The sequence below is a fragment of the Gastrolobium bilobum genome, unplaced genomic scaffold, assembly GCF_033153095.1.
Source record: "Gastrolobium bilobum isolate Gb01-03AN ecotype WA unplaced genomic scaffold, APGP_CSIRO_Gbil_v1 utg118176, whole genome shotgun sequence".
NCBI classification, from domain to species: Eukaryota; Viridiplantae; Streptophyta; class Magnoliopsida; order Fabales; family Fabaceae; genus Gastrolobium; species Gastrolobium bilobum.
This window is the reverse complement of record NW_026899880.1, coordinates 19,384-36,077: the sequence shown is the minus strand read 5'-3', so window position 1 is coordinate 36,077 and position 16,694 is coordinate 19,384. Positions and strand designations below refer to the sequence as shown.

General features: G+C 34.0%; 1 protein-coding gene across 1 annotated transcript; it reads left to right on the top strand.

Annotated features, from left to right (window-relative positions):
• Positions 1–4,230: 4,230 nt before the first annotated feature.
• On the top strand, positions 4,231–13,164 carry LOC133294071 (putative cyclin-B3-1). The gene is made up of 23 exons (XM_061492726.1): positions 4,231–4,314; positions 4,688–4,745; positions 4,842–4,905; positions 5,013–5,045; positions 5,586–5,640; positions 5,785–5,839; positions 5,930–6,020; positions 7,016–7,073; positions 7,211–7,268; positions 7,358–7,436; positions 7,558–7,593; positions 7,678–7,741; positions 7,914–7,962; positions 8,051–8,144; positions 9,848–9,893; positions 10,309–10,602; positions 10,681–10,803; positions 11,528–11,617; positions 11,753–11,914; positions 12,010–12,069; positions 12,435–12,533; positions 12,734–12,912; positions 12,989–13,164. The coding sequence occupies exons 1-23, from the start codon at positions 4,300–4,302 to the stop codon at positions 13,122–13,124; spliced, it is 1,998 nt and encodes a 665-aa protein (XP_061348710.1). The 5' UTR covers positions 4,231–4,299; the 3' UTR covers positions 13,125–13,164.
• Positions 13,165–16,694: the final 3,530 nt, after the last annotated feature.

Genomic DNA, 16,694 nt, shown 5'->3' with positions numbered 1-16,694 from the left:
GTGGGAGAGGCACCAGGAAGCTTCCCGAGAGTTATATGATGGGGTCCTTGAACGTAATCCTTATGTGGATGTTCTTGGATTTGTGCCCAGTTGTTGTGATTTTGTATGTCATGCACTTTTACATGATGTTATTGTTGCACATTGAGTGAGCCATGGGGTGGAGTGATCCTCTAGTACCCTTGGTTTACTGAGATATATTTGTATATCTCACCCCGCGTTTGGGGACATCATTTCAGGTTCAAGTGAGCACGTTGGAGCTTCGGGCAAGAAGCCCACCTAGTGGGAGATAGAGTTGATGCATGAGATTCATATGTCATTTTGAGAGATTCCTATATTTTGTTGACATTTATTGTGTAGAGGACTTAGTATATGAACATGGTATTGCATGTAGGTGTATTTACCATGCTTTTGTTGGTCATATGTAATCCTAAGTCCATTGATTATTAGTTGTATTTCGGAATCCAATTGTATATGCCTCACTTTATCATTTTGGATGTGGGTGAGCATGGGGAATGTCCATGCCACTTAGATTATGCTTAAAAATTAGTTGTTGTAAAGAATATTTTGTGGAGGTTTATAATTGATGGAAGGATCAATGACATATTGAATGGATTGAAGTATGATGTGATGTAAGAATGTCTATTAGGTGTTAAGAGAATGGGGAAAAGGGGAGGAATTTCCTCAAGAAATTATATGAAAACAGGGGAGGCATGTTTTGCCCAGCTGGATAGCGTTTTAGCGCTGAAATGGGCGTTAAAACGCACTATGTTCGTAGAATGGAGGAAAAGTCTCTACCCTTGGACGTTTTAACGCGAAAATGGGCGTTAAAACGCTAAAGTGGGCGTTTTAACGCTCAAGTTGGGCGCCAAAACGCTCTGGAGACCTGGAGAAGGCAAATTTTCTGCCTCTGGGCGTTTTAGCGCTCAGTTGGGCGCCAAAATTCTCAACCCAAAAAATTAGCAAAAACTTAGTTTAGTAAAACTGGCATAACTCGAGCTACAGAGCTCCGATTTGTGCGCGGTTTGAAACCACGCGTAGCTAACAAAGAGAGCTATAACATAGTAAGAGATGAGAGTCAAAGATAAGTTTTAAATTAATTGGGTAATAAGAAAGACAGTGAATACCGGTATTAAACATGAACAAAATAAGTTTTAAGCTTTGTTGGTTTATGGGAACCACTTAGCATCTTTAAAAGTAAGTTGCATGGTATTAAGCTATGTCTTTCATAATTCCGCAATAAGTTTTGAGTTATGATCACAGTTATTTTAAAGGTACAAACGATATTAAAAAGAAAAAGTTTTCCCGTAATTACAAATAACTACTGTGATTGTAATTGCGCTTAATATCATATGTGATGATAACACACCGGTCTGGTAACGGGGTGTTACACCTGGACACTGTTGAAGCATGGGAAAATTTAGAATTACGATCCCCATACCTGAACCAATTTGCACGAGACCTCTGAAACCTATGTAGCACCGATACGACACGCGACACGTGACACGACACGACACGACACTCCGACACGTCAATCCTAAAAATTTATGGATTTCGACACGTTGGGACACGTTTTAATATTAAATAATATTTTTAATTTATATAGTGTATATTTCATTTAATATTTAATAATTTAACAAAAAAAAATGAAACTAAATTAATAATACCCATCAACACGTTATAAAGATGGAAGCTTTAATAAAAAAAATAAGAATTGGGATGAGAGAGAGATATAATATCAGATAGAGAGATCAAATCATATTAGAGAGATCAGAGAGAAGAAGATACAACAAGAGCGTGATAGGAATTGACAACAATTATGCTGAGATGATCTCTTATCTACTTAAGGGGAAAAAAGAAAAAAAGAAAAAATTGATCAGGTGGAAGCTTTATTAATATATTTTAACTTTTAAAAAAAATTAAAAAAAAAAAATTTAAAAAAAAATTAAAAAAAATTTAAAAAAAAATAAAAAAAAATTACGAAAATGCCATTTGACCGTGTCGGACACGGTCAAATTCGCGTGTCGGAATGGTCAACGTGTCGGAAAAAGTCAACCGCGTGTCCGACACCGTGTCGGAGCGTGTCGGAGCGTGTCGCCGTGTCGGAGCGTGTCGGACCCGACTCTTCCTGTTTTTACAAGTGTCCGTGCTTCCTTGTCTGAAACCAAGTAAGTTCCTCTCTAAGATAAATAATATTGAGCTGACTCCAAAGATCCTTCTGCAGATTTTCAAGAGCATGAGATTTATGGTGACTGAGACAACGATCAATTCCACTGATACGAGCATGGAGCTTCCTTTTTCACTTAGCTTCTTCCATAAAATAGTCTTGATGCCATTTTGATGCCTTGTCACGAAACAAATTACTAGAAGGTCCCCTCTTGCCAAGTGTTCTGAACTAACTCAGGGAACTTATCATGAGTAAGCCAAGCAGCCAAAAATCTGAATGGAAGAAACCCATTCTCGTTATGAAGATCCCATAAGAAAATAGGACGATGATCCGAGTAGAAGAATAGAAGATAAGAAACCACTCTGGCAAAAAGACAAATTCCAGCTTTCATTAGCACACATACGATCCAACCGCTCAGAAAGATTACCCCTACGCCATGTCATGGTAGGGCCTTGGTGACCTAGATCTGTCAAGTGACAGGATGTAAGACATTCCTGGAAATCCAGCATACTCCTCCAGTTAGGTTCTCCACCTCCATCCTTTTCAAACGCATGCGTGTATGAATTAAAGTCTCCCATGAAGCACCAGGCCTTCTCCTAATTTGGTTGAATCAAATCCAAAGATTCCTAAAGAAGAATGCGCTCCTGCTGGCGAGGACTACCGTAACAGAAAGTCACCAACTCTTCTTTATTTCCACCCCTCCAGATAAGATTAGAATGAACATACTAGTGATTGGTGTGAAGAACCTGCACATGAACATCCGAAGAATTCCATAACAGCCAAATCCCTCCTGAAAAACCAATAGGGTCAGAAATGAAAAAAGTTTGAGAACCCTAAAGACTTAGCTACTTTACGAGCTCGGTGACGGGTCTCAAGGAGAGCCAAAACAAGTTAGTGGGATTTTAATTAAGTTGTTTCCCACTAAACTATTTTTTCATTTAAATTTTGAATTTCAAAATTTCAAAAGTTACTAAAACATGAACTATTTCAAATTGGTTTAGGTGTGAATATAAACCCGAGATTGAAGGAGAGTGTGACAAGTTATCAAAGTTTCCAACAAACGATTTTCCTTTAGGATATATTAGATTAGATATGTTAAAAGTTACAAAAATGACAGAAAAGACTAAAAATAAAAAAATAAATAAAAATAGTCTAAATCAAAAAGAAGAAAATAAAATAAGAACAAAAAAATAATAATAAAACAAAATATATTGAAAAGTTACAAAGTGACAGGAAAGACTAAAAGTAAAAAAAAAATAGTCTAAATAAAAAAGAAGATAGTAGACTAAAGACAAAAAAGAAATAGAAGGAAAAATAAGACTTAAAAGAAATAGAGGAAAAGGAAATCAGCTTTATAAGTTTTCAACATATTTATTCTTATTTTTCTTAATTTTTTTTTCTTTTTGATTTATACATGTTTTCCTTTTTCTTCTTTTATTTTAATTTTATTCACTTTTTGTCTTTTCTATTACTATTAAAAGATTTAGAAGAAAAGATAATAGAAAAAGGAAGACAGAAAAAAAATTAGTGGTACAATTTACAACATATTTGATATTTTTTTTTTGTTTTGATTTTATTTTCCTCTTTTGGATTAGACATATTTGGTCTTTTTTTTTTTTGTTTTCAATCTATTTTTTTATTTAACCTATTTTTTATTTTTTTACTCTTAATCTTTTCTGTTATTATTGTAAGTTTTCAATATATTTAATCTTATTTTTTATTTTACTTTTTCGTCCTTAGTTTATTTTCTTTAATTTAGACATATTTAATTTTTTTCTTCTATTTTTTTTTAACATTTAGTCTTTTCCATAAATGTTGTAAGTTTGTAATGTATTTTTTTTTTTTTTTTCTTTAAGTTTTTAACAGTATTAAGTAACCATGAATGTGGATGAAAAAAATAATGAGAAATGTTTCATAACAAAATCATAGGGTTTTTTTGAATTGTTTTTTTTTGTTTTTAATTTTTTCTCTGCGAAAGAAGGAGGGTATTAATGTAAAAACACATCCATTCAAAAATATAAAAGCACTGCGCTCTTGGCATTCAATTTTCACCATTGCAACGGTATTCTCTATTTTCTTTTCTTTTCTGCATCGTTCTCTGCGACGCTCAAACCTAATCGAAACCAAAACCTCAAATGGTTTCTCTGACGGTAAGGTTTGAACTCCAATTTTTATTATTCTAAAATTTTACTTTTCAATTATCGAACAAAAACCCTAGCCACGTTTAGCATTTAAATTTCGCATAATCCTATGACTCTTGACGAGGTTTGAATTTTTGAATTTTCCGTAACCCTACATAAAAAAATGCTTATTTTGGTGCAATTGGTAACTTTTACATACACACGTTCTATTTCCGTAGATTTTATACACACGTTCTATTTCCGTAGATTTTCCTTCATTCAGCGAAACACAAGGGAAATAAGTTTGTTTTGGCATAGCAATGGTAGCTGCTACTTTTCATATTTGTTTTTGTACATGCTTTTTTTTTTGGTGACATTCTTGTTTGGTTCTTGCGTGTTTCAGGGAAAATCTAGAGTGGGTTCAACTCGAGCCTCTATAGGTGGCCAATCTCGTCCCAGTGGTATATTTTATATTTATATATTCGTTTTAGTTTTCTTTTTATGTTTTTAAATTTTTGCTCTTGTGAATTTGAAGTTTTATAATATATATGAAACAGTGGGTGGTAGGAATTTCAAAGTTTTTTCGGAAAATGACCGGAGTAATGTCGGTGATGGGCTCATGTAAGATATTATTATTATTATTATTATTATTATTTGTTTGATTGACAAGTCCGTAACTGGGTATACGGGAATGTATTTTATATAACTAATTTTGAATCTTTCTTTAGGAAATCTGCAAGAGAAGCAGGTGCAACTTTAAGGTATGGTATATTTTCAGATTTGAAAAGATGTAATTCTGCTCCATGAGTTGTTGGGAGATGGTAAAATTGTGGAAGTAGATTTCTGATTTCTGATTTATTGGTTCTTTGTTCTTATTTTATCAATTGCCTGAAATTATAGGTGAAGCTAACATAGGATGGTTTTGGTTCACTTTAGTTTGCTGTTTTGAGATACTAGATTAGATAAATAATGAAACCCTCCAGCTGCGCTGCTGTAGTAGAAGGGATTTTAGTTTCCTGGGCTTCGAGCATTAAACATTTTCTTTTTAGTTATTGTGGTTCAAATTAAACAGGGTTGTTCCAAGATTGTGTGTTTTATACGACCCATATGAGGTCCGAAGCTGCTTCCTTGTTTTATATCTTTGTATATCGTAGTGGAAATTGTTGCCTTTTTACAAACCATGACAACATACAGCAGGATGGCATTCATTTTCTTTAGATGTTCCATGAATTTCTTGTGTATAAATGACAATGTAGTGATCAATCTATTTATTCTTTCTTCTCATTTTGTAATTTATGTAGGAGTGCTATAGTAGCTAACAAAGGTGTTATTCCGAATAGCTCCAGTAATCCAAAGGTAATGTACATTCTAAACTTCTAATACTTTCTGAATACTCTATAACATCTGTAAATGCTTGGAAAATGTCTATATATTTTGCACCCTTGAGCATGCCATTGCTTACTCACTATGTATAATTATTCTGCAACTTGAATCGTGAAGGGTGGTTTCAAAAGTATGAAGAAAAGTAGTGGCAAATATGGTACTTCTGGTAATGGTAAGTTTTAACTGCACAAATTTCGTTTAAAATTTTGATAAGTATGTTATGAAGCATACTTATCATTTCACTTATTTTGGCTTTTCATAGCAAATTTAAATGTGAGAAAGGCATTGGCTGATGTTAGCAATGTTCAAGGAAACTCTGCAACAGATATTCGGCGCCATAGCTCCAAAATGAAGTAAGAATCTTTTTTATTCTGTGTAGAGAGAACGTTAGAAGGGGAGGTGGTAGTTTTTTATTGTTTTAGTAAAACCTTTGCAAGTTATTTTTGGAATGCGACTTGTTTTATTGTATATAGTTATCGAGAATTTCAATTTTTTTTTAACTTATCAGATGATGTGAAGACAAAATTTTAGTGTCATTCTTTCGTGGGATCTTTCTCTTGGGATATTTTGATAGGTCAGTGGATTATATCTAATGGTAACCTAAACATTTTCCCGTGTGATGGTTTGAATATCTAGAAGATATCTCATAATATCTTTATTGTATGTTACAATATTTTAGAGAACACTTAATGATCTCATCTCTTAGAAGTGGTTTTCATATTTCATTATATTATTATGATTTGTTTCCTTATTTAATTAGTATTAGGAGTCTAGTATTAATATAAATAGGAGTTAGTTTTTTTTATAGTTTGTATCATATTATAGCACATCAAATTAATATCAATTTTTATTTTATTCATTAACTTGTTCTCTCTTTTCCTCCTCTTTTTATAGCCCTCTAATTTCAATATGGTATCAGAGTGGTACCATCCCCTGTGACTTGTATTGTCACTATTCTGCTACCAAGTTCCCCTAAATTTGGAACCCTTGTTTCATCATCCTACCTAAATTCTCAAGAGTCGTCTTTTGTCATTCCCTCTGGACTATATGGTCATAGAGATTCTGACACCATGTTATGATAGCACATGAATGGTTTTATATTCGACAACTTCCATATTTTGTTTGTGATATGGGCCTTCGGCTTTAAAATAAATTCAATCTCTATAGGTACTTGACATAATAGAAATTGGTCATGTGAAGCTTTATCTCAAGCAGAGACTGATGTAATATATTTACATTTTCTTGAATAGGGTAGTATATTAACTTTCTGTCTCTTTATTTCCTCTAATGCTTGCTTCCTTGACTTGATTGACTATTATTTTATTTTATGTCTTATGTGCCTTTCTAGGTTTTCAGCTGGTTCAAGCACTAAAATAGTTGGTGTCTCTTTGAGGAAATCCTTCACAGTATGGAAAGCAGTTACTAAGTCATAAATTTTAGAATTTTTTGTTATGCCGTGTTGTTTCTTGTTTACTTATTAAACTTTAAACTTTACTTGGGCCTATTGTACAAATTTAAAGTACTGATAACTTGCTTAAATTAGGAAAGAGTGCAAACAAATACAAGTCAAGCTCATGTTCAGTTTGATGCTCCCAAAAGAGGTGACTAATTTTCCCTTAGATGTTTTTATCCTATGATTCATATGTTTCGAATAACATATTTAGGTGTTTTTATTGCTTTTGTCAATCAGTTGGCACAAATTTGAGGGCATCTTTAGATGATCAGAAGAATAATACAAATGGAGGTCAATCAGTTGTCACAAATAACAGGTACTTGGGATCCTGTCTCTTGTTTATCTCACATTTAATAGGATATTGAAGTTATTCATGTTTTATATTTATGGTTCGTAGCACTTCGTTGTAGAAATCATAAGATTTTTTTTTCTTTTAGGTTTGCAAGGAAGCCTGTATTACCTACAACTACAAGGTTTGTGGATTTCATTTTGTTGATTCATGTAAGCTTTTTCAATAAATGTGACTGAAACCAGAATATTCATTTGTCTCTTCCAAGCACTTCAAGGAAGTCTTTACCAGTACCAAGGAGGGTTAGCAGGGCAGATATCAGTAACACAAAGGTGATTATAATCTCGTTACAATTTGTCTTCCCTGGTGGTTAATGGCTATACAATATTTTCCCCTCCATATAATTCGGCTTATTCTGATTGCCGGATCTTTATTCTTTTGTATTTTTGGTTTTCAAGATCTTCTTTCTTTTCTCATGTCTGCCCTTATTTTACTTCCTTGTAGGAAAATGCTAGAAGTTCTGAAACAGCAAAAGGGCAAAGTGGTCTCCCCAGTAAGCTGTGACTTCCACAAGCACTCTGCAAATGTCAATGAACTGACTTATGCTATGTTCATTAAACTTAATTTACTGTTGGTTTCAGGTAAGCCAACAGCAGACAGAAGAGCTAGTTCCCAATTAATTAATGCAAGAAGCCTTGTCTGGAAGACTCAAGTGAGTGATGGCTTTGTTCAAATGTAAGTGATAATAAACATTAGTTAGTTCTTGCTGCCTCTTTGTAAATTGTGTACTTCTGGTACATTTTGTCCTGTTGATCTTCAAATAGCAAAAATCTGGAAATTTAGCAAGTAAGCCTATACAATTAAGAGGAGATGTCAAATTGATAGTTATAAATAACCATTTCAACCCAACAACTTAAATTTTTGGATTGAGTGGAATTTTTATATGATATACTAGGCTCCGTGGCCAATTGGTCACGAGTACGATTTTCACCGACCCCGTTCTATTAATAAATAATTAAATATTATGAAATTTCGTAGCACATGTAGGTGGGCTTGTGCACTGTTCATCTTTTAAGTCCAACAAGCTCTTGTGTGAAAGGACTTATTAGAGAAATATAATATAAAACAATTAATGTGACCTTCACCTAATAGCTTAAGCTTTTGGGTTGAGTTAACACCTTTATATTGGTAATGATCCACAGCCCAGCCTTGCATTCAGATGGGCCAAAGAGGAAGCACTTGAAGGGATTAATATTTATGATTACCCCTTAATAAGTAATTCATCCTATTATTCTTCCTGAATAAAGTATAATACATTAGCAATTAAAATTTATAAATTTTTTTATCAAAACAAAAATTTCCAGAATTTGATTCTTCATTTTGCAGAATTTTGTAACACTGTATCAAGAATGTCTTTGCATATCTCTGGAAACAAAGTGCAATGTAAGAGCAGAGTTTTAATGTAGTTCTATTGACCATCCCGACACGAGAATTATCATGGAACAGTGACCTTAGGTGATAGGTTCTATGAATTTTGGGCTTGTTATAACCTCTTTTTGAAATATATACACTGGCATCTTTTAGGTCCCTGATTTTAATCCATATTTCATTTTCTTTCATTTTTGTACTATGTGCCAAAATGTTATATTTTTGTATATTGGTTCTTCTTTAGGTTCTTTTCTTTTTCACTAGAAAAAAGAAATAAACATTTTTTTTATGAATCATTATTATTTTATAATAAGCAAATTATTATTGAGTAAGATCTTAATTAGTTACTATTATTAAATTCTTACTAAATCCACATTAAAATTAACATTAACGACGTGATCTATTATCATTTTTTGTTTGTCCTCACCTCCACATAAATGGCACTTGCGTGGATGCTTGGTGTTTTCAAATTTTAGGTTGATATTAGAAGTGATGATATCAAGTAAGCGATTCTTTTTTTGAATTTGTCATGAGCCAACTATGCTAAAAGTTTAAACTGTTAAGTGAAAACACGTGAATAGTTTTAATAAGCACTGTCGTGTAGTAGTCCTTCGGACTAGAAGCATGGACAATGCACAACCCACCCTACCTTATGCTGAAATTTAACTTTTTTGTTAAGGTAGGGGTCAATAAGGATTTGATACTATCTTATTAAATATGAACTAACTATACCAAAAGCTTAACCTGTTATGTAAAAGGGCATGAATGATTTTATATCTAACAAAATCTTTGAATAAAGGGGAACCTTTGATTTTTTTCAGAGTTCAGAGTTACTAAAAATCTCTGTCATGGCCGAATGCTTGTTTGTATTCATCCGTATCTACTAATTCTCCTTGATTTGCAAGATAAACTTGTCTAATAAGTCTGTCTTGGATTATCCATTGGCAATTCATAGGATGAGATTTCTTGTTACTAATTGCTCATTTTTATGCAATTCATTTGGGATGCAGGGGTCAAACTAACGTTTTACATACTTCCTCAAGGAAGTCCACCAAGGTAATGTTGGCTGTACTTTACAATTTAATGTCTCTAGTTCCTTTATTTGATTGATTGGTGCAGCAATTGTTCTTTGTAATTTCATTCCATTTGATTGCTTATTTTTTAGGCTAGTTTCACATCTGAGCTTATTTTGCATTCCATTTAGAATTTCTTTGCAATGCTTGCATAATTAGTAAGAGTGAACTGTATAATGTAGTTTGCTGAGGTAAGAAAATACAGCAGAAAACCTTAATGTACTTGTTAAGGTGTTGTGCTTAATAGCATGGTTCCTTTAGTGACTATAAGCTACTATCGCGTCAGTCAAATTATTTGCACTGCATTTTTATTTTGTTTCTTCACTTTGAGAGTACTTTTCTAATTACACACGTGGTATGTAAAGTGTGGACCTGATTTTTCGCCTCATTGGTTACAGCCTACTGTAAAGATCACACTCAAGGCTTCTACCACTCAAAGGACTATAAAATCTAAATCAAGATCAGGTCAGATCAAATCAAAACCAAATGCTGCAATGTCATCGAAGGATGAAGAAACAGATTCTTTGTCTCTTCCTGAGAATGGTTTAGCGATAATTTCTGATGATGCAAGTAAAAGGCATCCTCCTTCTGATGGAAAGAGTAACCTGAGAACAGATTTGTCAGACTTCATTCCAAGGAAAAAGTCCACCCGCCGAAAATCTTATACAACTTCATTAATGGAAAGATCTAAGGTTGATGCTCAAAGTATTAAACCACATTTCTTTTTAGTTTCCATATAAATTTAAGTGACAAGTAGCCTTATTTTGCAGTTTCTCAAGGAAAGTGGTGAAGTTAGGGAGCAGGATAACCTACCAAATATAGATAATGAATGCAATCAACTAGAAGTCTCTGAATATATTGATGAGATATATCAGTACTATTGGATTACCGAGGTAATATCATCATGTCTCCAATGTACTGTATCCGGTACTTATTTTTTGGTTGAGTAAGTTTCTTCTTTCATTAATATGCTTGTCTCTTTCTTTTTATTTTCCACCCATTTCATTATAGGCTTTCATAGCTCTATACTAATTGTAGAAATTAGTAAATAATTTTTTATAAAAAAACATTTGAACCTTAAAATTTAAGCTTTTAAGGACTATGCATCTCTTCGAAGTTGCTTGTGTTGAATACAATTTTATGAATTGGCATTCTTTTAACATTGTTGCATTTTTTAGTGGTTGTCAGCTCATGTCATCTCTCTTACTTTGAAATGGGTCTGGATGTCATCTCTTTTAGTGTTTAGTGCGACGGTCATATTTGCATTATGTATTCCTGCATTATGTATTCCCAGGAATACATAATGCAAATATGACCGTCGCACTGTGTTCAGTGCAACGGTGGTACCAAAAATGATCTCCACCTTGACAGTCAATTTAGTCAAAGTCCACAAATTTCCCCCCTAGAAATCCTATGTTGAAGTTCTAGAATTGTGACCATGAATCACCATCTTGTTTTTCTATATCTGCTATTATTTCACTGATTTTGTCACTTCCCCATTGGCATAATCTTGATACCACTAGCTCTCTCTTGTCTATACAGATTTATATTATATTTTATCCTTATTCTCTAATTTCAACAAATTATTGTCTATTTTAAAATTCCTTTCAACTGCAGGCACTTAATCCAGCTTTGACAAATTACATGTCAACTCAGACAGACATCACACCTAATATGCGGGGCATATTGATCAACTGGCTAATTGAAGTAATTAATTGATTTTGTCATCCTTTAGATGGATTTCCTTTTTTGTGTCCTTTCCTTTATCTCTTCCCATATCTATTATTCTACTGATGGTTTATCATAGTCATTTTCTTTGTATATTGTTCTTGGCTATTACAGGTACACTTTAAATTTGATTTGATGCCAGAAACACTGTATCTCACAGTTACATTGTTGGATCAATACCTTTCCCTAGTGACTATCAAAAAGACTGATATGCAGTTAGTCGGTCTTACGGCACTTTTGTTGGCTTCAAAGTATGAGGATTTTTGGCATCCTAGGGTAAGAAGCCATCTTTTTTGAACCTTTTTTTTTTGAAGAGATGGCATGATTTATTGTGATGATTGTAATTTTTTTTTTCTTTTCTCATATTCTAGGTCGAAGATTTAACAAGCATCTCAGCTGAGTCATATACCAGAGATCAAGTGCTTGGAATGGTATGCAGTGCTTATTAAGCATTTCTTATGACACCGCTACTTCTCACTCTTCAGGTTTAAGAGTGTTTTGATACATAATAGCATTATTATGTAAAATGATGAAGGACTTGGGAAATTCATAAAATATACAAATTGGTGAAATTTTCATTCAACTAATACTCAGATTGATCACAAATTTTTATTGTTGAACCAAAAATAGATATAAATGAGGAAGGAAAAAGTACATGGGGTCCAATTGACAAATTCCAAAATCTTGTTAAACAATTCTCTGCTATTGTTTTCTGTTTTTATTTGGACCTGTATATGGTCATCATTCATGGTTCTTATGGTTATATTCTAATGCGTGAAATGGTTTTTCTATGCAGGAGAAGCTTATTCTTAGAAAATTGAAGTTCCGTCTTAATACTCCTACTCCTTACGTTTTTTTGGTGAGGTTTCTCAAGGCTTCACAATCTGATAAGAAGGTAATTCAGCATGCATGGACTAATGTACAAAGTACAATCTCTCAGGCTGGTGACGGTACCAATTTAGTAATGATATTACTTCTAGGCTTGAAGGATGATCAGTTAATTTGGATGAGAAATCAGTCATTCTAGTTGATTGTTGTATGCAGCACAATATGTTTGATTTCTAACCTTTTTTGTTTCTAATTTATTTTTCCCAGCTTGAACACATGGCATTCTTTCTCATTGACCTATGCTTAGTTGAGTATGAAGCTTTAGCATTCAAGTCTTCCTTACTATGTGCATCAGCTCTCTATGTTGCACGTTGTACTCTGCAAAAAACCCCACCATGGACCCCTCTCCTTCACAAGCATGCGCGTTATAAAGTTTCACAGATCAGGCACTTCTTCTATCTTTGACTTCTTCACTTTACAATTTAGGGTAATCTCTGTTTATGCTAACTGCAATATCTGTAGGGATTGTGCGGATATGATATTGAAATTCCATAAAGCTTCCGGGGTGGGAAAGTTAAAGGTTACACATGAAAAGTACTCCAGACAGGAACTCAGTAGGGTTGCAGCAGTGAAACCGTTGGATAGGCTACCCCTGTGATTTCACTTGTGCTATAGTTATACTTCTGTAGAGTATGATATTCTTGTAAACACTTGGAATGTTGTAACCACATTTGTGACCACATATTAATGTGCACTAAGGAACATCTGTTTTCGTTTCGGTTGGTAAATTTCTTGTGGTTGTGGTAAGAAATGAAGATATATTTGAAAAGATGGTATTTATGCTATCAAAGAATAATAGTAGAGACGATGGTATATATGCAGCAAGTGCATGTATCATATAATGATGAGTATTACTCTTAGGAGTGTTACCAATTCTACGTTCATTACTAATTAATCAGTTCCCACCATGATTCAAGCAATCAAAATTTTCAGATTTAAAATTATAGAGAATCAAAAGGCCGATTTAAAGAAACAAGAACGCAATAAGAATTAATGAATAAAAGCCTAGGGTTTAACATCTCTTGCTACTTCACTTGAATCAGTGCATTATTCATTAAAAACATCAATGAATTGTAATTGCTAGTCAAGGCACAATATAAGCCTCATTGGATGCTCATACGAACTTGCTTCACTTAACTAACACATTAAAAGATCATGGAAAACTTTGGGGTCAGCTGCACCAGTCCCTGAGAAGTTCAGCCCTTGCATAATGGCGCTGAAGTTTAATGCTTACTATTAGTATGTTGTTTTACATGAGGCTTGTTTTGATGAAAGATATAAGCTTACTTTGTAGTTTCTAGAAGTGTATATTTGTACGCATACGAAGTCTAGTAAACGGTTTATTTTATTTTTTCATCTAAAGCCCATTTGCCATATAGAGGACTGAACTATTTTAGCTGCTTCTTTTATTGAAATAACTACTAGGTATGTAAAGTGAATGGAGTGGCCGTTAGATTGATGGACACTCATGTAAAGAATGGTAGCCTATTTTCCATTACTTAATGGTAGTGGATGCCTCGGGTTTTTTGGTGGGGGAAACAATGGTTGAATCAGGAGATTAGTATTTACATTGTCTGGTTAGAAATGATAAAGGAGAGTCCTTTCTCCGGACTGCGGTCTATGCTAGTCCACAAGACGAGAAGCACAAAGGATTATGGGATGATCTAAAGAGGATTGGCAGGAGCATAAACCTTCCCCGGGTTCTTCTACTAATTTTAATGAAATTGCATCACGCAATGAAAAAAGAGGTGGTTCACCAGTGGATACCAAGAGGTGCTGCATCTTCATGGAAGTGCTGAATGATTGTGGTGTAATGGATATGGGGGTGCTGGGCCTTTCTTTACATGGAAAGGACCAAAATTCAATCATCTTGAGAGAGTTTATAAGAGACTTGATAGAGTTGTAGCTACAGGGAGTTGTAGAACACTTTTTGCTGAAGCTCAGATCCAGGTGTTGCCAAGAATTCACTCTACCCATAGCCCTATCCTATCCAAATAGAGATGAAAGATCAAAGGAGGAGAGAGAGACTTTTTTGATACGTCTAAGAACCCGCACCGTTAATTAAGGAAGTTAATTAAGTAATTATGAGAAATTAGAAAATAATTCCGTAATTGACCTTAATAATTATGAGAAGGCTTAAATAAATATAGAAAGTGATCATGAATGCTGAAAGTCGCTTTTCGGACGAAAAGTGCAGATACCGGTTCTGCTACTCGATATAAATGCATACCGATGAAGTATCTCGAAAAATTATAATAAGTGTGGGAATATTCCTAAAATAATATGTACGACTAGTAAAACAAGTTTTAGCTCAAAATAATGAGAACTGATGCCAGAACTGATACTGGCTATGGAAAAGCACGTACCAGAAAGGTGCTGCGAAAAATAAAATAAAAATATGAAAAATCCTAGAAAAATGAGTAGCTTTAGAATCCCAAGTTTGAGATTAAAATGCTAAGCGTAGCTATTATTGTTAATACTGTGTGTTTAATTTTAAGTGAGCTATAAATACTCACTTTGGCCCAAAATCCTAGACATTTGTTTATTGCTATGTGAGTGGAGGCTGACCATAATTCCACTGTTCCATTGCCACCTTCTCTTCACCATTCCTTTGCTTTCTCTCCATTGTAGCCCTCTTGAGACCATTGTTCCTCTTGAGTTCTTCATAAGGACTCCTTGTGTGGGTGTGCTTGAACCTTTGGAGAGTGAAAAGTTCTCCATTTCTGAGTGGTAGCCACTGTCATAGGGTGATTTTGGGGCTGAGTTGGTGTGTTCTTGTGGTGAGAGTCTTGTCCTTGACTTTGAAGGCTTCAAGAAGCCATTTTGAAGGGGAAATGTGTAACCTTGTTATTCATTTTCGTGCACCTATAAGGACAGAACCTTAGAGCTGAGTTTGGAGCTCCAAGCTACTTCATTTTCGGAGTTTTAAGACTTGGAAGGTATACCTTGGTCACACTTTGTCTTTTGATGATTTTAAGCTTGTTTAATCGGTTAAAAAGTAAAACTTTGATCAATTGAATAAAGGAATGTGTTTCTGAGTCCCTAACATGCATATGAACATCTGTTTTTGGAGTTCTTGGACTCCAAATCGAGTTTGGATCATTGGAGGTCAATTATACATTTAAAACTCAGTTTTCTGCATTCTGTCGAAGAAGTATTCAAATACTTTTCGGGAAGTATTTGAATACTTTCTGGAAAAATGCAGTAATCGAATACTTCGCGAGAAAACAGCGACATAGTTTAGTAAAATTGCGATATCTTGAGCTACAGTGCTCTAAATTGAGTGAGGTTTAGACCTATGTGAAGCTAACACATAGGTATACAACCTTGTAAATTTTCAGATCCATTGGATAAGTGGATTGCTCTCAGTTTATGTTTGAACTTTGCAAAAATCATAACCGAAGTTATACAACTCCGATTGAGACATAAAATATGTCATTGGAAAGCTTGAGATGTCTAGTTTAACATATTAAAATCTTAGAGTATTGGGATAGTTTTCTGGGAAGAAAAGTATTCGGATACCTTGAAGAAGTAGTCGAATACTGGGTAGTATTCGAATACTTGTGTATGTGGTATTCGGATACCTTGTGTGTGACACCCTCCCCTGTATGCATCCAAGGGAAGTGTCTGCTAAAACCGATTAGAGTCGCAACGTTATCGTATAAAATTCTTATTCTGTAAAAACATTTTGATGATACCAATTAAAATCTCGCTTGGAAAACTGACTTCGTAAAATAGAATCAACAAGTAAATTTAAAAAAAAAACTTTCGCTGCGCAACTCTGATTTTTCTTGAAAACAGTGTGCAACTCAAAAATAACATAGCTTGTTGAAATACTAATTTTCCTGTAAACCTGTCTGTCTTGCAAAAATCATAATAAATCGAGTTTTAAAAATTTCATTATAAATTTTATATAATCTGAAACTAGACATGTGGGGCTTCAGGTGCATATAAATTATAGCCCATTCGGAGTCCTGTAGCTCCTGAAACAGAACTCGCAAAGTACTAGATAATTCAGTGTATTTTTCCAAAAACCTCCTGACTTGTAAAAATCATAATAAATCGGGTTGACAAGCTTTTAATATAATCTGTGTATAATCAGAAAGTACACGACTGGGGCATTACATACATATAAATTATACCTCAATCGGAGGTCTGTAGTCTCAGA